Here is a 27506-nt window from a genome sequence, read left to right as displayed (position 1 = left end):
TTCAAAAGGGTTTGTCTGCAACTTGCTGTTCAGTGCTATACTGATGTTACAAAACTCGATAATACTTTAAAACAAAATCTAAAAATGTACCGCAACAAGAGGTAGCCCAGTGTTAACTGGAACAAAGAAGATCCACGCCTTGATAATCACATCAAAACAAAATGAAGACAGGGATCTTTTCAAAAGTAGACATGTCAGATTAACTGACAAATGTCAAAATCCACCAACATAATAGCAATATCTCACACATGCACGTGTAAATTAGCAGTTAAGCACATATCTGATGTCGAGTAATAGAGTTACTCTGGTGGTTAACACACAGGCCAGACTTTTCGTTCTCCATACAAGGAAACACCTACCACCTAAATCCCACAAATATTTATAGAAAAAATAATAATTACCTAACTAAAATGTTCTTTCAATAGAAGCTAACGACACACAAATTTAAATATCAATATTAGACTTTGTTTCATTTCCTTATCTGTAGAATTTATGTATGTAAACATTTATGGACAATAACAACTGCCATCTTTTCTGTGCATATGAATAATTCATTGAACCTGGAGAACAAGATTTTCAGTAGGTAAATCAAAACCTGAGATCCTTTGTTGCAAAACAAAGGGATCCTCATTCCCCTACAACAGCAGCACAGGATCCAGGACAGAATAACACTTTGCTGCTGCGGAAAGAAAAATGTTGACGGTTTCAAGATTCTCTGGATCTCTGAAGTCCCACAGAACAGCTTCTAACAGAGGCAAATGAGTAACCGTCACACCACAATACCAGATGGCAAGAGCCATCCACCTAAGACGAGCGTGATAACTTCAAGGTTCTGGTCTGAATTAGACAGACAAGAGCCTGAAGCTGGCTGTCTCACATGAACATGGAGTATTTAAGAGCACATTCCAGCAATATTCATTGCGTATTGAAAGCCAACCAGAAGGTGTTGCCCATTTTGACTAAAAAAAAAAGTCCCTTAAATTTTGCCTGAATGAGAAATATCTGCTATGCATAACAGGTTTCAAATGAAATGGATCTTTTCTAGGTGAAATTAGAAACACAGAGCCTTTAGGATTGATCCTGGAAAGAAAAGCAGAATGAAAATGTCTTAAAATATGTGATTTAAGAAACATATCCAACCAACTCTTCTGTTGGGGCCAAGTTGTAATTTCTACCTCAAAAACATCTTCTCATCATTAAGGCAAGGTTTTAGAGAAGGACAGATTCATCTTTGAAATCGAACAGAAGGAACTGAGCGTATGTGCAGATGCTTCTTCTTGGCTAGAGCAGGAGTTTACACACCTAGAAGGCAGGAACTGGGCCTGTGCTACAGGTACCTTGCCTGAAAACCACTCTGACTTGCCCAGGATGAAGCAGTGGTAGATATGTGCAGCAAAAATTTCTAAGTCTACTTTCACTCTCTTCATATAGTGTTATATATCTGATATGAAGTGATTATTTCATTAGAAGTTTGCATAACTCCAGCAGATCAGGAATTAATGATTTTAAACTTTTCTTTCTTTCTTTCTTTTTTTTTTCTTCTCATTATTATGTATAAAATGGAAAATTTAAAATCGTTTTGAACTGAGTCTTAGTTCCTTGCTTCATTTTCCATACACAAAAGTCAGGTTTAGGGCCTGGATATCCAAATTTAATAACAATGCCATACTTAGGAAAACACTAACAAACACCACAAAACTCTCTATTTCAAAAGTTGCAGTTTATAAGAAAAAAATGGTTTTATTGCAATTATAAAGAATACTTCTGTATTGGGAATTGTGGAACTGAGGATTTGGAATGGTAGTGAATAAAAATAAAAGCAAAAAGATTTATATCATTTTGCTTATTTTTTTCAAGAGTGTTACTAGGCTACAAGCAGATGACTTGCAAAGCATTTTTCCTCCACTGCCATGTAATACTTGCTGCTATACATATACATGGAAAAAATAGAACTCATAAAAATAAATACTGGAAGATACTAAATATAAACAGTCAAATTAAAGAAGCAAAATATTTCCCTGGAATGCAGAACAGCAGACAATGAATAGTTTCCATTAAAAAGGCAAGTATATCATATGAAAAAAAGAAAACATACAGAAAGCAGTAAAATGCATATAGGATGCAAATCAGCAAAACAATATGGATGAACTGAATACACAATATTATAAAATTGAAGGAGTAGAAAATAGGCAAAGAAAAAACACAAGCATTTTCCCATTTGGCACTCTCAACAGAAATATAAATCAAATGATATGCCTAAACACATTCCAAAACTGTTTTCTGAAATAACTGAAATAGGCATACAGGTTTTTTCTCTTTTTTTTTTTTTTTTAAAACACTTCACACACACATTAAATGGGGGTAACAGGTGCAGGTGGCCCATGCTCCTCTAATTCACTACTTAACATTAAAAAAGGTCTGATCACTCAATATCTTTAATGCACTGGACTTGCTAAAAAATAAACAAATGAGGTTTTGGCAACACTACCACAGTAAGAAGTATTGACCAGGCACCTACATATTACATAGTCTTTAGTCTTTTCATAGTTGTAGTCTATTAGTCTTTTTCAGAAGACTTTGATTTTTCTCTCTTTAAATTTCTTAGCCTGAATAATCTCTTTTTTTTTTTTTTTCCTCCTGTCTAAAGTTGGTGTTAGGACATTGTCTCAACTTACTTTCTTTTCTTAACCATATTGGTCAAGGAGAAAGCCTTCAAGATACGTTTGAGATGTGTCAGACATTCCCAAAACAGATTCTTATCTTATTAGCGGTTCCTCAGTGGCCTACAGTGGTTTACTGTTCAGTCTACTAAAAAAACCTGATGGTGCTAACTGTATGTAACCACAGCCCACACGAAGGCCTTGTGTACAGCTATCCAAGGCTGTTCACTAAACACCACCAACAGTTTAAATAGCACAAATAAAACAAACAAAAACAACAACATGTCACGTCAAATAGTGCTCCCAGGGATGCACTGATCTTTGGAAGTTGGATTTATACGTAGTAGCAACATCCAAAGACTTATTTTGATATAAACTCAAGCAGCCTCATCATAAGTAAATAACAGAATGAAAATCAGATTGTTCCCACATAATCAAGACCAAACGCAAGAAAGACCCGTGATTAATGTATTGCCAAACCACTAAAACAGATGAAAAGCAAACAGCACAGATACAAAAGTAATGGAAATTTTAGCTGTACATGCAAGGGAGTGAGAAAAAAGAGAAACATCACATGCCAACATTTCCCATGGCACATGTAAGTGCAGCTAACCATACTAAGGCAACCGGACTTCGATACAGTATGCCCTTTATTAATTCATTCAGGAAGCGACAAAAAGTGACAGTTTCTGTTGCATAATACAAATATGTTTATATTTTAGTCACTGGCTTGTAAAAGTTTCAGCAAGACCAGCATACTTAAAAACATCAACCCCAAAGCAGAAAAAAAGCTAAGCAGTTAATTATTTACTGAACTTGCTAAAGAACCTTAAATCTAAGTAGCTACAATACTCAGCGAGAAAAAGTATGCAGAAGACTGATAGTTTGATGTTTGACTTTCACAATCGATTTTATTCTTAAGTATTGGTTATATGATATAGTTTTTTGTTTGTTTGGTTGGTTGGTTTTTTGTTTCTCACTGCTTTTAATGGCTTCTTTTATAGGTTCAGAAATAAGTTTTATTTTTCTCATACAGTTTACGAACTGATAGAAAAGGCAACTAACTTAGGTTGAGGTTACTTTGGCCATTTGTCTAGATTTAGAACAGCCAAAGAAACATTTTGTTAGTGATGCTAACAAGAAACTTGAGAATTTTGACAGCAGATATATCCCTCAAAAGCAGAAGCCTACTTGCTGTCAGCACTTCACACCTGCTTATATGTTCCAAAAACGTGAAGGGCACATGACTGCATTTTTCATGCATGTAATTTGCAGCCATTTCAGTCTGCCAGAATTATTTAAAAATGAGTCCTCAAATAAATCCTTACATGGCCTGCAAAAGATCAGCAGTAGAAGCAAGAAGAATCAGGAAAGCAGTTTTAGATTAGGTTTCCTTTTGTATTTCACAAAGGAGCCTATAACTTGACTTCATATGAACTCTAGAAAGAAAAGTCACCTTTTTCTGTAAAATGTTATCATTATTATTTACAATTTTCATGAGTGGATTTTTTTTTTTAATGGAACAACTGCGAACTAACAACAAACACCAATTTCTTTTCATTATCATTGCCTAAAAAAGAATACAATTAAAACAATTAAACATGGATGCTTCAGCTGGTAAAACACTCTCATATGTAAGTTAGCAATCTTCAAATATATTTTTAATTCTGTGTTCACAGTGAATCTTTAGCTTATAATTCACTATTTGCATTTTCCTCTCTTAGTTAGGCCACTGACAATTTTTGGAAGAGTGACCATGCGTAATATTCCTTAGATGTGTTTTGTTATTAGAGAACTGCAAATTAAAAAGTTTTAGCATTATGTTTTGCAAATGAGGTGTTCTACATTATTACTCAAGAGTTCAACACATGATCACAGGAACAACTCCTTTTGGAGAGGTAAATCTGTCAGTAAAATCACATATTGCACTCTAGAATGGTACTACTAATTTGTTCTTAAGCATCACAGATACAAAGTAACATCTTTGATACTACAGACAAAATATCTTTAAATACTTTGGAAGTAAAAGACTATCTGAATTTTTAGTCTTGATAGTAATATATTTGATCTTGAATACAATTCCAGCAAACAGCTTTTACGTACATCTTCATATTTAGTTACCAAACCTATTTTAAATTACGAGTTAGAAAAGTTTCTTTCAAATGGCAATCTGGAGTCATCTGCTCAAAACCAAAGCATGCTGAAACCAGGTATGTTTTTTTTAAAATGTGCAGTCATTTATTTAATCCTATACACATATTAATTTATACATCCACAGTTTAAAGAAACTCAGATTCTGTCTTTTTGATACCAAAGTCCCATCAGAAGACAAAATCTGATCCTGTTTATTGGAAAATGATCTAGGAATCAGAAGACCTGAGCTTCAGCCTTCCTGGCAGGAAAAGCAGAAAATGGCTTTTTGTTTGTTTGTTTGTTTTCTAGCAACAGTGTCCAGAGTCAGTGAAATAATACAAAGGGAGTAGGACTTCAAGTTTCTAAAGGTATTTTTCACCTACTTCATTTCATTAAAAATCAACAGGAAGACTAATATGTCTAGAATAACTAAAGAAACCAAAATCAATAAATTTCAAGAGGAACCAACAGGAGTAAAGAATGCTACACTGGTGCTGCAGGTAGACACAATGGAAAAAAAAATGGTTTTCAAGTGACAAGTGGGAAAGACATTCTATTCTAGATCAATAGTTTAACAAAGAAAGCATGATAGTGGCATCACTTGGTGTCTGTAACTGCTTTGTTCCATACTACAGGTGCAATAAGTACTTAAAAGTCCAAGCCTTCCCTCAAGTGGAAGAAGAAAGCCACATCCACTGTCAGCCTAAAATGATATCTGCTTAGATTGCATAGCTTACAGCTCCCTTCCATAGGGATGGGGATTGGCAGAGAGGATGTAGCACACGCAATTCAAATGTTCATATTTGTCATGTTCTGGTAACTGTCATCACATCCCCTTGCAACATCGTGGGCTTCTGCAAGTATATGCTTGTTTAATCAAGTTGCTAATGTTGACTGCTAAAGAGCTAAAGCACTTTCTGATTACCAAGTGCTTCCAAGACCATGCATTAATCACTAAAAGAAGAGCACAGTCAACAACATATAAGATAGGAAAGCTATTTCTGCACATCTAGTAAATATTAAGAAACTGTAGAAGCAGTGTGCAAATAACCAAGAACAACCTAGAAAGCATAAAATCAGAAAATCCAAGGTATTATTTAAGCATAAACAGAAGCAGCTTTACAACAATCTGTAGTTGGCTAGGGAAACTAAACATTTTGTTAGAAGTTACAGTGCTGCCAGTTAATGGCACAAGTAATATTATTGGAGTAGGTATCAAGTATGAGAGCTTAAACTTGCCATCCCTCATTAAATGATGCCTCTCTAGACCGCAGCACACAAAGTAACAGCAAACTGCACTGATACAGTCCATAAGAGGAAAAAAAAATCCTTAAGCTGCTTCTGCTCTCTTCTAACAGGAGCTGGGGCTTTAGAAAGTCATGTATGAAATGATAGTTGATTGAATTAAGTGTGTAAGATTTACTGCAAAATATAACAGACAATGAAATGTGCTATGAAGTGTTCATAACCTCCTTCTTTCATACATGCTTGTTGCTCACATATTAAAAGATAAAATATTTATCACCAAATCATATCTCCTGCCCTTCCAAGCATCCCAGCTTATGGTCCCTTCATCAAACTCAGTCTTGGATATTTATGCTGCTTCTTCCTTACACTGAAAATTTTCAACCTACGTTGCATCTGTATGTACTTGCTTTTATGCTAGCACAATTGATGGCTTTAATTTAATTGATACAATCTAGTTTAAAGCAGACCTATTTGAATGATGTCTCTTGGTAAAGAACAAAAGTCGATAGTGTTTGGTGGATAAGACTATGTTTCTATATATAATCTGAGAAAGACATTTTCCTAAAAATGTTTACTTTTTATTCTTGGGTGCGCATCTCATCAAAAAATCACATAGGTTGGAAAGTCACCTAATCCAAACTCCTGGTCCAGCAGGATGCATTTCACTAGAGCTGCTGAGGAACATGCCCAGCAAGGTTTTGAATATCTCCAAGGTTATAGATACCCCAGCATGTCTGGGCAAATTATTCCAATATTTATCCAGATAATTTATCTAAGACTATTTTATTGTGGAAGCAAAGTAGATATTAAATATCTACAGGCTCTTACTGCAATTCTAGTCATGAGAGAATTCAGAATTTTTTAAATTAATGATTATTTAATATTAGTAATCATCAATAATTAATATATCATTTTGTTGTAGCATGATATTTAAGCAATATACATATTCATTGTACCAACTGTAATTAACAATAAAACACTACCTAGAGTTTACAAATCGCTGTTCCATCTTAACACCATCTTTAATAATGGATAAGACACTACAGAATTAAAAGAGAAAAGAAACACGGGTGCGTGCTACACACACTACAGGATATTTTTCTTGGTCATTATTAATACATTTCTTTAATTTTTTGCTACATGTATTTACCTAGTTCATTAATTTAAATGAAAGAGAACCATGCCCATGATAAAAGACTTCAGTGTCTGCTTAAATGAATTAAAAATACATTTATATTCATAAATAAAACAAATTGGCTTTAATTATAATTAAGGAAAATAGAATATTTTTACCAAATTGATTTTAAATGTAGCATATGGGAAAAGTTTATCTCCTTTTATTGAATGATTCATAAGTGAGAAGACATCCATAATTAACAGTTTTAACTGTGGGAGTTACGCAAAATATTTATAATTTATTGTGCTCTCTCTACTAAATAGACTTTAGGAAAATGAAATGACCTTGACTTTTCATCATGCAAACAAACATCTAACCAATACTAAAGAAGCCTATAGACACTACTGAAAAATTGTCATCGCTATAAACATACTTTTACATTGCCCAAATCTTTGAACATCCATTTAAAGATAAATGGTGCACATTCAGGGTGGGAACAGGGTGGCCCAAGGTACACAACTTAAAAGCAGTATGTCTTTTTCTAAGATTTTAGTATAAGTACATTAAGAAGTTCAATTTATTTCTACAGTTACCTAACAGTGTATAGAGAGAATAGGCTTTTAAGAATGGGAGAGTCATTAGGCTCAATCTGCAATGCAACTTGCATTTTCAGGGGTCCTGCCTAGACACAAGTCACTGTCAATCAGTCATTTAAAAATAGTTTTGTCATCTATAGGAACTGGAACAAGCATTAGAAATTTTGACTGTTGAGGAACCCTTAGGTGATCCTTTTTACCTGCCATGCTAGTTCCTGAGGCCCTAATGACTCCTTGAAAGACAGATAAAAGTTTTTAGAAGTCATTCAGAAAGCGGAAGGTGTAAGTAACGATATGCTTGTGACAGAAAGTTTGTAGAAAAAAAACCAAAGCAGTGTTCTCAAACCAGATGCTTTCAGTTCAAAACAGAGTTCTTCATCCTTAGCTAGCATGCTTAGATATCTGCAAAGGAGTATTTACAGTCTTTATGCAGCAACAAATAGGTGTGACAAGACGCTTGAAGAACTGCCATATATTGAGACTGCCATTTGCACTTCTGTTGTGTCACAATCTTACTGTTACTTCAGTACTGCACTTCTACAGATTTGTGACATGATCACTTGAGTTAATCACAATCACTGGAAACAGCATGGATACTAATAATTATCAAAACACAGATGATTATAAATTTAGAATAACGTTAGATATAGGAGTTATGTTCTTGTACTTACTGGAGATGCATGTACTTGTGTTATTCTTAACTGATTTTCCAAATCCTGAACTTTATTCTTCAGTTCTGTGTTTTCAGTTTCTAATTCTTGAATCTACAAAGCAAGTGATTATTGCAACAGCTATTGGGATATTCATTCATTTTAACAATATCTATAACTCGTCCATTTACAATAAGCTTTATCTGAGTTTTGGTAATTTAGAAGTAACGCTTATCTAGTTATCTGATTACAAAAAATAATTAACTCTGAACATCTGTATCTTATATATTTCAACATTTCATTTCTGTTAGTCACCTCAAAAAGATGGAAGAACAAAATATTGTTTCATGCTTGTCAGGTCTTTATTTAGTTTTCTTTTTAAGTATCTGTTGAAATTCTTCCTAATCTGAGAATGGAAATAATGCTGTCATAGAAAACATAACAAAATTACAGCAGAATGTTCCTTTTATCTATTTAGAAATTATAGTTCAAAACTTACTCTTTTCTGTAAACCTGCTATTTGTTTTCTTGTCTCAACATCTTTTCCTCCGGATTCCAGAAATTTTCTGTAAGCCAAGTCAAACGCTTGACCGATTGTTAAAGTTATCTCTTCCGCCTTTACATAAAACAAATTGAAAGTAGTGCATTAAAAATATTTTTATAATTACTTCCATTTCAGATGATCACAAAATACTTTACACCACGTATCACGTTCAAAGGGTTTGCTTCATCTATCATGAAATCAACACTGAAAGGAGCATGGCAAAAACTCCTTGGCAAAGTACAGAAAACATTACGAAAGCAACATAAAAATATCCCAGCCTCTTCTCCATCAGCACAACATTCAGTAGAGGTGTGTGAAGACCTCAGGTCTAGAGGAAGGGGGAAATTAATGCCTCTGTTAACTAGGAAACAAAAATAAAACCACCTTTATAATGAAAATACAAGAAACTATTTTAAGCAAATTAGACTGATTAGACCAAAAAAACCTTACAAGGGACCGCTTTAGAGAATAACTGTTTAAGGTAGTAAAAGAACAGTGTAATGGATAGAAAGAGTATGCAGTGCTAGCTCTCTTCTTGGAAAGATAACGGCTGGCTGAGGTGGGATCCTTTAAAATCTGAGCGTGCTAGTGAACAAAAAGTGAAAGGAAAGAAGAGAAGTACAGTAAGTGGCACATCAGGGCAGAGGGAGGAAAAGGAAGGTTGGCTTTGAAGACAAACATCTGTGCAGAAACTGCAAGGGCAATTTAAAATCACACGAATGTGTGTAAAAGAGACAGGATAGAATCGGAGAAGAAATGAACAGATGTGTACAGCAATTCTGAACAACGTCTATGTAATAGAATGATATATAATGACATGTCAATTCTATGTAAGTGAATATGCAACTCTTTTCTAAAAAATAAAAATAAAAAATTACTTCCCTAGTGTTTTCTTTGTATATCTTAGCTACTGCAGGTCAAATCAGAAAGAGAGGCTCTAGATAAAAAAAACACCTAACCAACAACAACAACAAAAATTGCAACTAAGCATCGTTTTTGGTGTTGATTCCAGTATTTTTATTTGTTAATTACTTTCTGCCAAGGAAAACACATGACACGTTTCAAATAGACACCATTTTCTTCATTTCCTATCCTGAAGTTTAAATACATATATTTTCTGCTATTGCACATTACTGAACAGTTGCCCTGCTTTATCTCAGACATGCGAGAATGTCAGTGGTTGTTGAAACTAATTCTCTGGTAGCAGATCAAGGCACTAAAAGCTTGACAGACGTGGCAAAGGGGTGGGAGGAAGGACAGAGAAGGGGCACTGCTGTAATAAAAAATTACAAAAAACTGAGGAAGAGAGGCTGAGGAAGACACATCGGCAGAAGTGCCTGTGATGGTATCTCAACCACAGGGTTGCAGTAATCTCTGCAAAACAGCTGTGCAAACATTTCAAGCTTGGTGGGATGCACTCTGTTCTCTGAGAGTATTTCACATCCTTGGCATAGGATATTGAGCTGGGGAGTAAGGATTGTCTCAGAAAACCATCTTAGACCAAAAAAGAAAAAGACTCTCCTTTAAATTAATGCATCTAATTTACAAGGCACTATATTAGCAAGAAAGGTTATATCAAAGAGAGCCCAGTTAGCAAGCAGGCAATTTGCCTTTGTTAACCATTCTTGCTTTATCTTAAAAGCAAATGCCATAACTGGCACCCACATTCTTCCAAAGAAGAATCTTGCATACTTACACATTTTTCACTGTCAAATACATAGCATAGATGCTTATTTGATTCTGAGTCTTTGCATATAAATGTAAATATCCTCTTGTCGGTTTTATCATCAGCACAAAATGATATCCTATGGAGCTGGCAATTGTGCTGAACCTCCTGCAAATAAAAATAAAGATTATTTTCAAGGAATTGCTGCTATACTTGCCTGGGATACAGAAAACCTCTGTATACATGAAAGAGCCCAAGAAATGGACTTAAGAGTATAAGAAAAGTTAAACTCAGCTTGTCTAACAAATATTCCCATTTTTATTGAACGTAAGCAGGAAGTTTTTATTTGGATACTGTTTATTTGGACAGTAATTTCTATTCTAGAAAACTTTTTTTTTTCTTTGTGTCCTTGTGCAATATATTTAGGAACTGATTATGTAAAATATTTTCTTCTTCATCCAGATGCAAACCATCTTCAGATTTCATCATCTCCCAGGTTTTGCTAAAATGGTTGTACTAAAATGAGTCACTACCTTTTTACCTTAAGTGCAGAAAACAAAAATAAAATGAATTGTTATCTAGATATAGGACACTGAGAAATAAAGTAGAAACCTTAGTAATGGCTTATTTAAGGTGTAATATAAATAGCTTTAAACATTATTATTTACATATTGTAGATATTGTATTTCATTTTCCACTAGAAAGTATGTACGAGCTACTTAAAAAGTTGCAGTTGCAATGTTCTTCGGCTAAGAGAGCTTGATGAGAATTAAATAAAAAAAAATTTGTTGTTTTTCTTCAAGTCTCTTCTTGGTATTTTATTTTATTTGGCTTATTACATGGGAAAGCAGTATTTGCTTTAAAGGAAAATATGCAGTTTAGATGTGAACTATTATCTATGGAAAAAAAGTTTCTGTGCAGCACTGGGCTTCCCAGATTGCAATTAACTCATAAACAAAGACATGCCCTCTCTGCAGTCAGCATTTTATCCAAAAATGTACCATATGGCCAATCTTTTCCCCCTCTCTTCCCCCTGCCCTAACTGGGTTCTCCTTTCTCAATCTTTACAGCTGTTCTTCTGTGCATCCTATTTCTCTAGTGTCCCCGAATCTCTCACACAAGTTGTTCCCATTATAGTTCTTTAACGGAGTTACATACAATACCACATGCTTGTTTTGGCTCTTTTAGGTTCATAGATCAGTGTAACCACAATTAATAGTCATCACATGAGCAATAACCAATATTCCTTTTTAACGATACTGATGTTTCAAAAACACACTGAAAAAAATATTGTAGTCAGCGATGATAATACAGAATTCAAGTAATTTCCTAAAGCATCAGTAAGGTTTGCAAAAAGAAAGAAACCTCAATTCACATTTGCTATTACACATAGCTTTAAGAAAAGAAAGGGGAGAGGTAAAAAGACTGCTCAGAGCTGATAACCACTGGAGTTTGTACTTACAAAGTTGTAATGAGATTAAAATGCTCTTATTCCCCCAAGACCAAATGTCCCACAGCTTTCTGTTAGTCTCTATCTTTTTTTTTTCCTTTTTTTTTTTTTCCTTATTTTTTTCCCATATGAAACTGTTATTTTGAAATGGCTTTTGCCAGAACATGGGGGTTTGGTACCCCATTCTGCCATACAACGTAAGGAGGATGCAAAAACTGCAATGAAGTTGATGTGGATATTTTTATTCCCTGTGCTTATGAATTACTGAATTGTGGTTGTATCACAAGTTTGAAGAGAAAATAAGTTGCAAGTAGATACAGTCCTGAACAAAAACTAGCTTTTCTCCAAAGGCAGTATCACTCTCTGAACGGCCATAATTATTCCAGAACTAAAAAGTAGCAACAAACATTTCATTCAAATCCAAAATGCAACATATGCATAAAAGACTTAAGAGCACTCATCTGTTACAAATTGCTGACTACGGAATAATTGCTCATTTAGCTTGATCGTATTTATGTCATTCTTCTTCTTTGAAGTCTGTGAGAAGGATGTTTTGCTTAGTACGTAACCCCTTCCAAAATACCAGAGCAAACAAACAAACCAAAAGCCCATCAGTGGGATGACACGATGGACCACAACTGCTGAAAACGCAGGAATTGTTAGATGAAAAGCATACAGAGTAGTCCTTATGGCCCAAAGCTTACAGACAAATGGATAACCCCTGAAAAACATACGCATTCTAGGGAAGGGGGGACACAATAATAAAACTCAAAAATACCAGAAGGGAAGAAAAAAATGAACGAGTTAAAGAAAGTGAGGTGCAATTACAAAGCAGCATCATGAGGAATGAGTCACTGCAAACAAACCATCTCCTCAAATTCACGAAAAACACCTATGTGTGGGCACCTACACCATGGCAACCACTTGGAATGGAATTCACCACATGCATATTAACATATAATTAACACTGCATTTTCATCTTCCTCAGAGTTTAAAAGTCCTGGTGTGGAAGGATTATAAAAATTACATCCCACATTAGCTAAAGTCTGTATTTCGGAGCATCATGTACCTTCTTGGGAAGATGTTACCTACATGTTGTAAGAGGAAATGGCATTTTAACACAATGTTTTCATCAACAGATTGGCTTTCATTGTAATTGCTTTTAATATATAACAATATAAACATTAAAAGCAGCAAAAGCCATATATAGTTACTGCTTTAGCATCACAGATAAGTATGTCTCTTACCTTTGTTTTTGGATCTAAAATTTTTACTCCATAGATTGAAATTTGTAATTCAACTTTGGGAGTCTTCTGGCCTTCAGATTTCTTGATATGTCTTGCAAACTATAAAATGAAAAGCATTACAGCAATCACATCACTAATAAATTTATTTATTTATTTATTTATTTACTTCTCATTTCCTCTTAACTCCTGCAAAGGAGCAAAGGTAAACTCCTGGGGCTCTTTCCTTTCTTCTCCAACAAGCTCTTACAAACACCACCAACCATTCCCAGTCATATTTGGTCACACAACAGCATTTCTGATTGCATACTATAGAATATTCCTATGCGTAGGAAACTATAATTTTAAATTATTTAGCTGATTCTCTTGAAAATATTATCTGTAATTTATGCACTTAATTTACAGTGTTACATCAGATTACTAGAACAGTAGAAATATGAAAACCTTCTGACAGACATTTTGTTAACTGCTTGGTTGTTTAGCAGGGAGCATTATTATTTTTTTCCACATTACACTAATCCTATATGCATTTCCATACAAAGTCATGAAGGATATGTATCATTTGTTTTAAGAAAATTAATTCTTTTAAACAGGTTCAGTGTGAAAGCACTATAGCTGTCAACACACAAATATTTGATCTATCCTATTCTCAGAATCTATTTGCTAACGGTTCACTAGCTGATGGCTAGACGTTTCCTACAACTGGGTCATAAATCCTATTTAACATATTTTCCATCCTTTTATAAATCCTTTTTTAACAGCTGGATCTGACTTGCCTTTCCTTCATGAACACTGTGTACAAAATAAACAAAGAGCCTAAAATTTGCTACTGCTGTCAAAAGAAGTGTCATGAACTTAGGTAACTTTCTCAGCAAAGATATGGCATTGCTCTGCACTTTGCTCTGTTACCAGCCCTTTTCCTCTCCAGTCTTTGACAGCTGGGAATGCTCCTTTCAAATGCATAAATAAGGACAATAACTCACTGAGGACCAGAGGAGCTGGAGTCTCTGCTTGGCACCTATATGAATGCACTCGAAGTTGTACCATGCTTCCAAAGTTAGTTAAAAACAAACCAAAAGAAGTACAAAAAAAAGCCTGCCACAGTGAAAAACCACACCACTCTCAAAACTGACCCTTAAATCTTACTAGCCATTTTGTATTTCAACAGCTGGGATTGCTACAGTCACTGACCAAGTATTTAATGAAGGTTTGTACATGATGACTTCCTAGAGAAAAACAGCTGTTCAAAAGTTCAGCAAATCTGAAATAACTTTTTGTTCTGCCTGTCTTCAGTGTCATGCGTATAGCTCTTGCAATTTATACATCCTTTTATACTCCTACTTGTCTTCAAGCACATTTCTCACGTATTTAAAGTACACTTTTAGTACAGTCTAATAACAATCCCCTAATCTTTATTTTACTTAAGGTGGGTCATCAAATATGAAGTTTTTATTTAAAAAAAAAATTTTAATTGAAAAAAAATGAAACAGCCTTACAGGCATTTTGGCTATCAATATTTTTTGACTTTCTAGGAAACTTCAAAGTTGCTGTAGGAAAAATATTTTTCTTCAATAAAAATTAATCCAACCCCTCCTTCCCCAAAGACTTAAATGTTATACTACCAGCTAGACCTGTTTGATTTTTATACCTCTGCTTTAAAAATATGTGATAGGCCAACAAATGTTTTATTAGCATAGACTTTTTTTAAAGGTGAATATAAAATTAAATCATCTCTCAGATCATTTTTGTACCTTCACATTTTATTTTATTTTATTTTAATTTAGCTTTCATTTCTGATTTATGGTTTGATTATAAACTTTTAGGGGGTAAAACTTCAAGGACACACGTGTTGCCTTTTAACAGTACAACAGGGCTCTGTGCTTGGCTTACTCTGATACATGTAAAACTGAATGACCACAAAACACACGCATCACCTGGAAAGCTTGGGGATTTCAATTCCCAATGCACATCATAGTGCACAAAACCATACCTACCCCATAAATAATAATCCCGTAGAATGCAATGATTTGGAACAGCCTTGAACCTGAATGAACGCTAGCTTCCTGGTCCCATTCATTATACGGTAGATGTGCACAAGTATTTCTGTGCAGTAGTTAACAAGAAGGATAAATAATATTCAATTTTATGGAGTTAAAGCCATAGTGCATATTAAGAATGTTGATGAAAGGCTTGGGTTTCCAACTTTAATAATCTCATCAAGGACCTGAACAGCTACAACATGAAAACAATTTTAATTAAATGAATCTGAGTAAATTACACAAGTTTTAGAGCAGCTGGCCAAAGCTTGCTCCAAGTAGTCAAGAAGTCTTATAACACTGAGGAAGTTCCAGAAGATGATTCCTGCCAATACTAAATAAGGGTAAACAAACTGACCCTACCACGTCTCTGCTCCCAAAAGATATATGTAAGGTTCAAGAACTGAAGAACTTAAGCAAAATGAAATTAATGATGATCAAAAAGCTTTTTTAAAGAAAAAAAATGCAGCTTGTCAAAGTAGACAAGGTATTTGACTAAGCTTTGCATGCCATTATATTTAGGAAATGAAGCAATACAAAGAAAGTATTAGTGAAGTTAGTCTCCAGATGCAGTTATAAACAGGAAATTGTCATTGGGCAGATATGTTTCTAATGTATTCCAGCAGGGTTTATTTCTTAAGCATGACAGTACTGAAAAATGACCAGGAAGAAAATAATTACTAATAAAATCTGCAGGCTGAAAAAAAAAAAGATTAAAAAATGAGAGAAAAAGTTACTAATGATATGTAGTGAAATCTCAAATCATTACAGAGCAAGTTTGCAGAATTGTAGTACTGATCTAGTGGCAAATAATGTAAAGAATACATTGCCAGTATGCAAACAAGCCACCTCTGGTGCAATAACAACTTTGCAATCATACATTTGGGAACAAAATTTCTTTCTTCAGAGATTAACCTATGAAGAAAGAATTAAGTAAGTCTTGGTGTCACGGTAGGCTTTCCACAAACTGTACACTGTTCTCATGATGCAATGACCAGGAAGAATAATGCAATCCTTGGATATTTTGAATTAGTTCTTAAGAAGACCAGAGAGGATGCACTGTATCAGCTGCTTGTGAAATCATAACTCAAATTCTACATTCTGAAGTTTTCAAATTCAGAGGAATGTTGACAAAATGGAGAAAAGTTACTAAGTATTTGCAAGAGTTAGCACAGGGCCAGAAAGGCACTTTATAAGCAGCTCTATCAACTACAGAAATGGTGCAAATCAAAAACAAGTTAATCATGGAAGACATAAGGAAAAGAATCTCCTCACCATGGATATCCAAGAGAGATGAACAAGCTTTTAAATCAAAGGTTTACTGAGATCCAGTGACTGAAAAGTACATGTCAATAAATTCAGAAAATGTGTAGCTATTGTAGCTATTTTCTTAATGCTTTTCCTGCCCACTCCCTGATCTGTGTAATGACAGATACCATACAGACACAGACAAGTAATTTTATTTGCATCTGACCTCTTCAGAATGCCTGGTTCAGCCACCTCCCAGACTTGTGTAGGTTTTGACCAGCAGACCTGAACCCATACTCAGGTATCTGCCACTTGACTTTTTTCTCCTCTCCCTATTACTTCTATGTGTTCATTCTTGTTAACATGGTGTTGTGGTTTAACCCGGCTGGCAGCTAAACACCACACAGCCGTTCGCTCACCCTCCCCCCTCCCTCTCTGGGATGGGGGAGAGAAACGGGAAAGCGAAGCCGGTGAGTTGAGATAAAGACAGTTTATTAAGACAGGAAAATAATAATAATAATAATAGTAATAATAACAACAGTATTACTAATAATAACGTGTACGAAACAAGTGATGCACAATGCAATTGCTCACCACCCACTGACCGATGCCCAGCCTATTCCCGAGCAGCCGGCCCCCCCACCCCGGCCAGCCACCCCTATATATTGTTTAGCATGACGTCAGATGGTATGGAATACCCCTTGGGCCAGTTTGGGTCAGCTGTCCTGGGTCTGTCCCCTCCCAGCTCCTGCTGCACCCCCAGCCTGCTCGCTGGCAGGACAGAGCGAGAAGCCGAAAAGTCCTTGGCCTGGTGTAAACACTGCTCTGCAACAATTAAAACATCAGCATGTTATCAGCGCTCTTCTCATCCTAATCCAAAACATAGCACCCTACCAGCTACTAGGAGGAAAATTAACTCTGTCCTAACTAAAGCTAGGACACATGGACTCTTGGGGGCCTCTGGACACAGGAGTTTTACACTCCTCATTTTGTCCTTTCAGCACACGCTGCAAACAAAGCAATATTTGTAGCTCATGCAGTAATAACATTATTTAAGAGCGTAAAAATCTGTAGCCTCCCATTGGCATAAAAGTGGACAATGATACAAAATTATAATGAATCATTGCATGGCTTGGGACGAGATACAAATGTCCAAATTCTTAAGCAGTTAGCTTATACATATACTGTTCTCAGGCAAGACACCCAAATTTGGCCCAAACATAGTATGAGCAGCTCAGTAGAATGAGATAGTTTTTATTTAACAGCTTTAGAATTAACCCTGTATTTTAATATAGTTTAAAATAATTTAATTCCCTTTAAAGGGAAGCAAGACATACAAATCAATCTATCTTCTATGGTATCATTTTGCTTTTAAGTGAAAGAAAAAACTTCCATATGTCTTATCTTTTATTAAAGTAGCAGGGAAAATAACATTTTCATATTATTATTAAAAATATATTTGAAATGCTTATGGCATTGAGCATTAGTAAACTGCATTCAGAAGGCTAATTAGCAAAACAACATGAGGAAAATAAACATTTCAAAATCAGACAGGAGCTTCAGTTAAAAAAACAGTAGTTAAAAACTTTTCTGCCAAAATCAATTTTAACTTATGCATATCAAATCTATGTGCCTTTATTTAATATATACACCTCTTTTGGTGATTAAGAAGAACCATGAAATGTCAAAGGTGGAAGTTTCTGTGATTTGGGTGCTAATCTTCAGCCGAGGCTACAAAGGTTCAATTCCTTCATTTTACACAGACTTCCAGTGTGTCAGACACCACACGTGCCACTTCATGTGAACATCTATAAAGATGTCTGCTGGGGGGTAACACAGTTATCTAAGCTGAAAGACAGCTTTCTACCAAACTTTGAGACGATGATTTTCCTCTACTTTTTCATAACATTCACCATAAAGACATGCCTGACGAAAACAATCACCATTTCTTCTAGGTCCTATTATGGTCCAAGCTCTCATGCACATCTTATGTGGATCTAATGAAATTATGATATTTCAGGTGGCTTCAGAGTGATTAGTGCCACTTACATAATCTCTGTTCATTCATAATCACTGAGCAGGAAGGTGGGTAAAAGAGAACAGCCATAACTGAAACAAGAACAGCCCAAAACACAAGTGTTTATTTCCAGTTTCTCCCTAACCCTGCTCAACAGCACTTTCTTACTAGGGGTCTGGTTATGCTGCCCTTTCCATCTGTTGTGCTGATCACAGAATCACAGAACTGTCTAGGTTGGAAGAGACCTCCAAGATCACCGAGTCCAACCTCTGACCTAACACTAACAAGTCCTCCACTAAACCATATCACTAAGTTCAACATCTAAACGTCTCTTAAAGACCTCCAGGGATGGTGACTCAACCACTTCCCTGGGCAGATTGATCTTGCAATCTCTTTTCACCTCTGGCAACCCTTCAACTTTCTGACAAGGTCCAAATTCATTTCTGCAGACTAATTGAAACATTATGTCCCTCCTTAACTAAAATAACATATTTTAAATAAAAATACTTTACAAATACTTTATTTTATCAAGTGTGATTTGACATTTACACATTTGACTAACATAGACTTATTCTGATCCAACATCTTGGTACCACTTTGCTGAGTATTTATTTCATTTTATAGATTTAACTAGAAAACTGAAAGGAAGAAATGGTTTGTAATAAATTATGAGAACAGTCCCCCTTATCTTAGAAATGAAAAAACACACTTGAAAGTATTAGTGTACAAATTTCTTCTTTGTCCTGCAGTACTGCCCCAAGTTTGAAAATCCAAGTGAAAATCCTGACTAGATAAAAACTTTGGACAACCTTCCAGAAAAATTAAATACGGATACTTGAAGCAACTGTATATTCAACATTGCAACTGAACCAGTAAAATTAGCAAGTATTTAGATAGTAGTAGTAGTTGCATTCAGGATTAAAGAAGTAGAATGAAGCATCAAGAAAATGTAAATTCTTCCAAGTTATTTTATTTTACTGCAGAACATCAGCCCCACCTGCTGGTGAAAGCAAGGTCAAGGAGTTGCATGCTAGTTTTGCGCAAAACTTTATTTTGGCAAGTGAAAAATTCTTTGTTGTATGAGTGGAAAGCTTTTGATTTAAAGAAGTGAAGAGTTTCATTACAAATGTATTTTCTCATATAGTTTGATGATGTGATGAAAAAATAGCTTACAGTGACAGTATTCAAAAGGTTGTTAATGCAGTGCTCTCTAGTTGTAAAAATAGCTCCATGTGTTGAGTCATTTTTTTAATATATTTTTCTAGCTATTAATTTTCATTAAAAACAAACTGTGATTTAACAAAATTGTGATTAAAAGCAATCTGTATATAATCAAAAATACAGCACCAGAAGCTACATACTTTAAAATATATATATAGCAACTCTCTCACTCCAAAAAACACTAAGAACTTTTCCTTTTATTGTAAGGCATTAGCTTTCAAGCTGTTTTGCCTTTTTTTTTTTTTTTAAACTAACATTCTCAAAAAGGAGAGATTTGTGTTAATAATAAAACTCGGTATCTCTAGGCTTCTCTTCAAAGAATTCCGATACAGAACATAAATCAACATTTTATGTTGTAAGTATTCAATAGCTTGAGGATTACTTCAAACATAATCTGTTTTTATTTGCTCTCTGAAATTCTGCTCCAATATTTTTCAGTTGTTTCCAAAAATTATCTTTAATTACTTTGAGTTTTCTAATCAGCTTGAAATTATATGAGATTCCGTATAATATTTGTCAATTAAGCTCCGAACTTCCAAGTCTGAAGAAAACGCTGCCACTCTGTCAGCAGTGATGCTGACACACATCTCCAAGGTGGTTTATTTAGGTAACACACATAAAAAGTTAAGACAGCTATTTACATACTCCATCGGCAGAAGAAGAATATACTGAAAACTCCTACTTGAAAATTTTCATGCTAGGGTGCCAAATGTTTTAACCCAAGAAAGGAAAAATAGTTCTGGATCTTCATGCACGTCAGAGAACAGGTAGTTAAAATCCTGGTTTCAGAGCAAAGTATTTTAAGGGACCAAATCTTATAATCCAACATACCAAAAACCTGTAGTGTTCAGTAAAAGCCCAGGGTATCGTGGATCCACCAGTGAACTGTCCTGATAGACAGGGACACTCAGCAGATTCTTTACTTTAGGAGGAGTCTAAGATAACATCTTAAAAATGAAATGGAAGCTTCCCCATGCCAGACTATTATATTAACATTATTTTTGCACCAAGCTAACTTTGTTCTGCATAGTGTTATTGTATAAATGGAAAGCATCCAACACAACAGGTTTCACTTCACTATTACCTGTAAACTGTGTAAGGTACATACAAAACCATACACTTTGTTTCTACTTGCAGTATGATGCTTCTGTTAAAAAAAGAATCATATCTACATATACTTACACTTGAAAACATCTAGGCGTTAATGTCTGACAACTTGCAATACAGTACATCTTTTTGGCATAGAAGACTAAGAATTGACTAAGCTAGTCTTTAAAGGCAGCTGTACTCTTTTTAGTAGAACAAAATGACAGTGACGAACTGTTTCAATACAACTGAACACAATTACTACGCAGTTCTGTAAAGAAAGCTTATTCAAGGGAACCCTCAATCTTACAAGTTGAAATACATGAAGTGTGGTTCATGCCCTTAATCCCCTGCCTCCCCCTCCCCCCCCCTTTTTTTTTGTAATTATGGTAATAACACAGAATCAAGATGTTCCACACAGACTCCATAATTTTCCATCTATTTCAGAGGGGCCCTTGTTTAAGTGAACACTGAAAATCCTAGAAGTAGTTATGGAAAGTACAGTAATAGGCAGAACAATTTTTACAGCTAAATAATAAACCAGTGCTCCAGTAGCATATTCAGCAGCTCAGCACAAACCAGCACAATTCCACTGTGAGGTGACTTAGCAAACAAACCAAATCAGCATTTCCCACCACAACTCATAGCATTTGGAGAGCTTTAAAGATATTGGCTGTCACTAACAGTAAAGTCAAAGCTGTATCTGATAATATGGACACAATAGGGAAACATCTACATGCCAGCGAAAAGTCAAGTAAAAGTAACTGCTTCCAGAACTCATTAATTTATCTGGAAACACCTGCAAAGTGTCTTATTTGTGTGAATAGCTTAAGAATACATTCTATTTGTATTTCATTACAAAGGTTCCTTACCTTTAACTTTCTAACTGCATCTCTGACAACTTCTGTGCCTTTGGGCTGCTCTACCTCCGTGCTGCCAAGAAACTGAAAATAGCGTAATTGTGAGAAATAAGATAGGCCCGACTCAAGTAAATATACTTCCCAACTATTTCGAAGTAGTATTTTGGAAAGACAATCATTTCAATAGTTAATAACATATCTATACATAGCTATTCATAATCAAGAGAGTAACAAGAATTAAATTATAGTCAGACAAACAACAGTTATTAAAAGCAGCTTTTAAAACCATTTTATATATCTTGATCCTATAACAAGTCATGAATTACACGTTAAGTACCTTTTTCCACTGGGAAACTGTCATTGTGGTAACCTCTCTTTTAGAAAATAATGAAAACATACAAAAACAGGGATATAAGATAATTCCCATTGATCAAAATGGGCCAATGATTTGGACTAGATAACTAAAAATTACATACTGTGGTACAAGACAAACTAAAAAGGAGTGATTCTAGTCTTACAGCTGCTTGGTACAGTAATTTCATAGATTTAAAGGAAATAAGTCCTAACTTATATTAAGGCTCAGATTCAAAGAATTTTTAATACAGGTTACTTTTTTTTTTTCCAGTGGAAACCAAACATACACCTGTGAATACACAAATCATGATATTGCTACAGGATCTTACCATTTCTTTATTTGTACACTGAAATTCCTTTACATCCTTCTGTGCAGTTTTGCTTGTTTCTACTAAACTTTATGAACATTGGGATAATCCAGCTCAAACTGCATTTGTTTGTGTAATAATCATGGATTGCCTACCTGATTTCAACATTGAAGTACACTTGATTTAGTCACACCATGTACCTGTAATATGCCAACATAATGCTAGCAAGAAAAGATGAATACTCTCTTTTCTCTGAAGAATACAAGTTCCTCTGTGTGACACGATACAGAAAGGTTTTATAACTTTTAATTCTTAGCAGTTTCAAAAACAACTTGAGTTTGTCAAGCTACAGATGCTTTCAACACTAACTCAAAAGTTTGTTTGTTTTTAACTTTACTGACAGACTATATTCTCAAGCTGTACAGTGGCAAAGAAACTTTGCAGCTCTACCAATAATTAAGTCTTATTATAAATTTGCTACTGACAGAAATGTGTTGTGTCACCTTGAATACAACAGGGTGTAGATCAAAACACAGTGATCCAGACTCGTCTGCTGTCAATGCTCCCTGATATTATAATTTTCTACTTAGGAGACCAAAGTTTTCCAATAACAAAGCAGAAATCTCTATTATTGATTTGTTGTCTTTCATGTAACAACTACAAGCACTTCAGTTAAGGGATGTGCTCTTCCCTGGAAAAGTAAAAGCTTCAGAAAATGCATATAGAATAAAAAAGAATGATACCTGAATTATGGATACTACATGTGACATACAGACATGCATATTTATACACCACACACTTGGCACAACATGAGGCAAAAGTATAATTGCTGTAGGTTTTGTGACAAGGCAGGGCTGAGGCGTTACTACGTTATATATACAGAACAGGAATCCTGCATAAACAGGAAATAACAGCTGCAGATGTGGACAAGGCTCAGATGAACAGCAAGCAGAGGTCCCTGCTGTGTGCAGTGAGGTGGAAGAGAGTACTTCAGCTTCCTCCTCTTTGGACAGTTTTGAAACTTGCAGCTCCAGGGGCTCCGTCAGTGTAAGCAGACTGATACTCCTCAATACACACTGAGATTGTGTCAAGTGCCCTTCTAGATGTCCTGGGGTAGCTGCCTCACCTGCAGCCCCTTCCCTCATTTCTGATCATGGAGGGGAGGGGGCACTAGATGTCTAAGTACAGAGAGAAACTGCTGAAAGCACAGGTTGAAATGACTGATAACCCCCGCCCCCCCCCCCCCCAAAAAAAAATACATACAAATTGTGTTTGCTAAATATGTTATAAAAGAAATCACCAAGGCTTGAAGTATGTGGAAACATCATGAGCATTATATCAATATTTATGGAACATAATGTCACTAGCCCAGATTCTCCCAATCATTCGCAATGCCCTACCTTCCAGATGAACATCCGTTTTGACATTAAATATCACTACTGAAATTTTTAATACACTCAGCAACTTGTACTTAGAATTACAGCTTATATTTATCAAACTGTTCAGCATAGGGAAATACAGCAAGATGCATTTAACCTATAAATAGAAAGGAGATTTGTAGCATTACTGTCAATATCACTCAGGGATGATGACACCATACATGCCATGGGTTATATGGTTTGCATGTGATATATATGCCTGTTAATTGCAGTTCTACTTTTTATTCTGAATTTTAGTCATAACTGCTTACATTTCATGCCTGACCTCCATAAGCTCTTTTTTTTTTTTTTTTTTTTAAGTTACGGTAATCAAGAGAAAAACAAGAGCAAATATTCTGAACATTTGTATTAATTGGACTGATTTATTTTGGGGCAAAATATTAGCAGAATTTCAAATCAAGACTACTTATTTTCTAATTACAGTAAAGTATGAGTATACAATATAAGTTTAACATATAGCTAACATATTAACTAGAGACTCTTTACTGCATGCTGTTTCATCTGCTTTGCACATTTTCTATGTCATCTGCCACACCACTGCATTTTTTTCATATTAACTACCAATTCTTATGGCATTACTCACAGTAGTTAAGCAAATGCATAAACTGAGACTTTAGATGACAAGCTCAATGGCATGATGGCCACTGTGTTTGTATAATCCCAAACATAACTGATGCTCTGTCACCTCTGGGACTTCAAAAATAATAAATAACTAATTCATCATCCTCATAAATCTGGGAGATGGCTACTTCCTTACTGTCTTTTCAGCAGATTTTTCTCACTGAATCTCACACAAACACACAGAGAGTACAAAAATATGTTATATCTGGAATCCAGTACAGTTGTGGCATTGCAAATATAAATATTCATAGTGGAAGAGGTTCTAGAAGAGAAACTTCAAATTAAAGTTGATAAATATTAGACTCCCATTTTCAAGACAAGGGTCCTTTAGGAAGCAGGTTTGTAGAAAGATGGGTACTTGTCAAGTCAGTGATTGCTTTGATCACTTCAGGTTCTGTCCCACAGCTGGCTCTGCAGAACCATCTGACACAGAACACCACCACCATGAAACATAACTATTCCTGAAAGTCAAGCTATTACTACTCCTACACTTAATATAATCTCTGAGTAGAGAAAATAATGTAGCACTTCTCCTTCAAATCATTCAGTATTAACCCTAAATGCAATTTAATAAGTGCATTAATTTCTTAAGCGTTCATTAACATTAAATACATAATACAGGTTAAAATATTTACATGTGATTGTGTTAGAAATGTTTACTCTTTGCAAGTAGTAAAAGGCTTCTTCAAATTGGTGCACTCTGTGCATAATAAGCCAATTCAAACAAAAAGGCTCAGTAAGCTGTCAGATGTGCCACCAGACCCATCTCTGTAAATATTTATGTATTATTAAGTTTAGTGCTAATGAGAAGTTTTACCAGAATCAAACCAAGTTCCATTTGAATTATTTAAGAAGTTTAAAGCTCATGACATCTAATACTCTGTATAAACATATAGCAGACTAGGGCGTATTTATTTCCAAATTACTATTCATTTTTCATTGCAGTCTGCCATTCTTCCAAACACATTCCCTACAAAACTGACAAAAGGCTAAGTTTCTAATCCAATACTTACTCTGCTCTCACTTGCAGCTGGTTATAGTCAGAAGTAACTTCTATGACATCAACAGATCTTATCAGTCAGTTTAACAGATTTTTTTCATTTAAAATATATTAAGGCTTGTTTTTCCCTTATTGATGCTTGCTATTAAGAAAATAAGCTTTCTGAGCAGCTATACACAAGACAAACACCTCAGATCAAATTCTTTATAATCCAATATTAGCAGAGGACCAGGCATGCTTGCTCCACATACAAAGATTTGCAAGATAGTGCAGCTGTGGACAATTACCGGGATCTCTTTCATCTTATTAGAATCAACGTAAGCTTTATCATTGACAGCAACTGGAAGAATAATTCTGCCCTGCAATGGCCAGGAGGGTTGTCTTATACAGCAAACTTATAAACAGACCCCTTGTGGGTAATCAACTCCATGAAGAAGGAAGAGTTAAATGAAAATTTTACTCTATATTTAACTTAAGGAAGACATGTTATGGTTCAATTCCACAGTGAAATTATTACAAATGCTTTTTAAGTTGTATTTTGGTTGGAGAAATTATTAAAATAATAGCTATTAATAAGGTCAGGTGAGTTGTTAACACTTTTTTCCTTGCCATTCACAAGACACTCTCCAGTAATTCTTCCCCATCAGCTTAAATTTTGTCTCTCAAAATTGCACTCGTTTCAACATTTTCACACACAAAGTCTATCCAGGTGCTTTTCTTCAAAAACTACAGGGAATTAAAACAAAACAAAAACACATCCACCCTTAGGAAAAACAAGTTTCACTGGAGTCAAAAGCATCATTAAAGAAAATATTGATTAAGAAATAGTTTTAGGTACATTTTTGAATATGTATATAGACTTCCACTCTTCCAGTAGAGAGCAGTGTAGGATATATTAGTAATAAAACATCTGTTTTCTTTTGCCATTCCGTTCCAATTAAAAACAAAAACAGAAAAACCCTCCAGTCTTTCATAGTGACACTTTTCTTTATGACCGTGAAAACCTGAATGTGAAGAAATTTTCTCTTATACAGATTTATATGCCATTAAATGAAAAAAAAGTACTTACTGAATTAATACTGTAAAGAAAGGAAAAATAAGGAATGCAAACTACTGGATACCTGCTGCCAACATTTGACAAATTCACTTTACAGAAGAATTTGATGGAATGCTTATTTACTGATTAAAGGAAAGCAAATATATTCACATTCTAATAGCAGCAGAATGACAGTACACAGTAAAGAACTAGGATGAAAGAGCTGGGAGACCAGTTCTGAATCTACACAGAAAATGTACAAACAAATGTCTAAGCTGTTAATCATATCCTAAGATATGAACAATTTTTGTTCAGCCTTGCATACATGAGTCTTCTCTGTCAAACAGAGGTACATGGACTACAAAAATGCCCGCCTCTTCCTATTTTGGGTTCCTTCTCTTCCCACTCCCTACATTTAAGTTCTCCCCCTGTAACAGCTTCCTTAGTTCTCTGCCGGTTACAGTCTTTGCCAGGGTACAGAAATGTTTGCATTTTCCCCTTTGGGGATATGCACATCTAGCAACACCTTAAAAACAACTGTCTGTCCCAGACATGACTGCTGCTCAGATGAGATCAGAAATCAAACTGACCACATGAGAGTACAGAGAGAAATGTGCCACAGACACCAGCACATTTACCGAATAACCCCTGCTCGTCTGACATGTAACATTAGGCATAAATAGTGACTCTGATAGAGGAAAAACATTTTAGGCATTTTTCTGAGGGAGTATTCAGGTACTATTTGCAAAAAAAGACATGACTACATGACTAGAAATATATAGAAAAAAATAAGTGTCTTTTAATGGAAATTAAATATTACCAGGTATTTCATCCATCAGTAGGATTAAACCAAAAGTGTGAGAGAAAATACAGGTGAAAATGTTTAACGCAAATAATTATAGCAAATAAATATAAAGAAAGAGAAACAATGATAAAATACTAAAATGTTGACAAAAAATACATCATTAGAGA

At 35.0% G+C, this 27506-nt stretch overlaps 1 protein-coding gene across 8 annotated transcripts in view; it reads right to left on the bottom strand.

Annotated features, from left to right (window-relative positions):
- Positions 1-27506, bottom strand: part of GULP1 (GULP PTB domain containing engulfment adaptor 1) — a 150509-nt gene that overhangs the window by 19747 nt on the left and 103256 nt on the right. For all 8 annotated transcript variants that reach the window (XM_083842930.1, XM_083842935.1, XM_083842934.1 and 5 more), the window contains exons 4-8: positions 21789-21860; positions 13312-13410; positions 10645-10782; positions 8904-9020; positions 8426-8518 (exon numbers count right to left, since the gene is read on the bottom strand). In XM_083842930.1, the coding sequence (XP_083699056.1) occupies positions 8426-8518; positions 8904-9020; positions 10645-10782; positions 13312-13410; positions 21789-21860 (519 nt within the window). The remainder of the gene's footprint in view (positions 1-8425; positions 8519-8903; positions 9021-10644; positions 10783-13311; positions 13411-21788; positions 21861-27506) is intronic.

This window comes from Anser anser (genome assembly GCF_964211835.1).
Source record: "Anser anser genome assembly, chromosome: 6".
Lineage (NCBI taxonomy): Eukaryota > Metazoa > Chordata > Aves > Anseriformes > Anatidae > Anser > Anser anser.
This window is presented reverse-complemented; position numbering and strand designations above follow the sequence as displayed.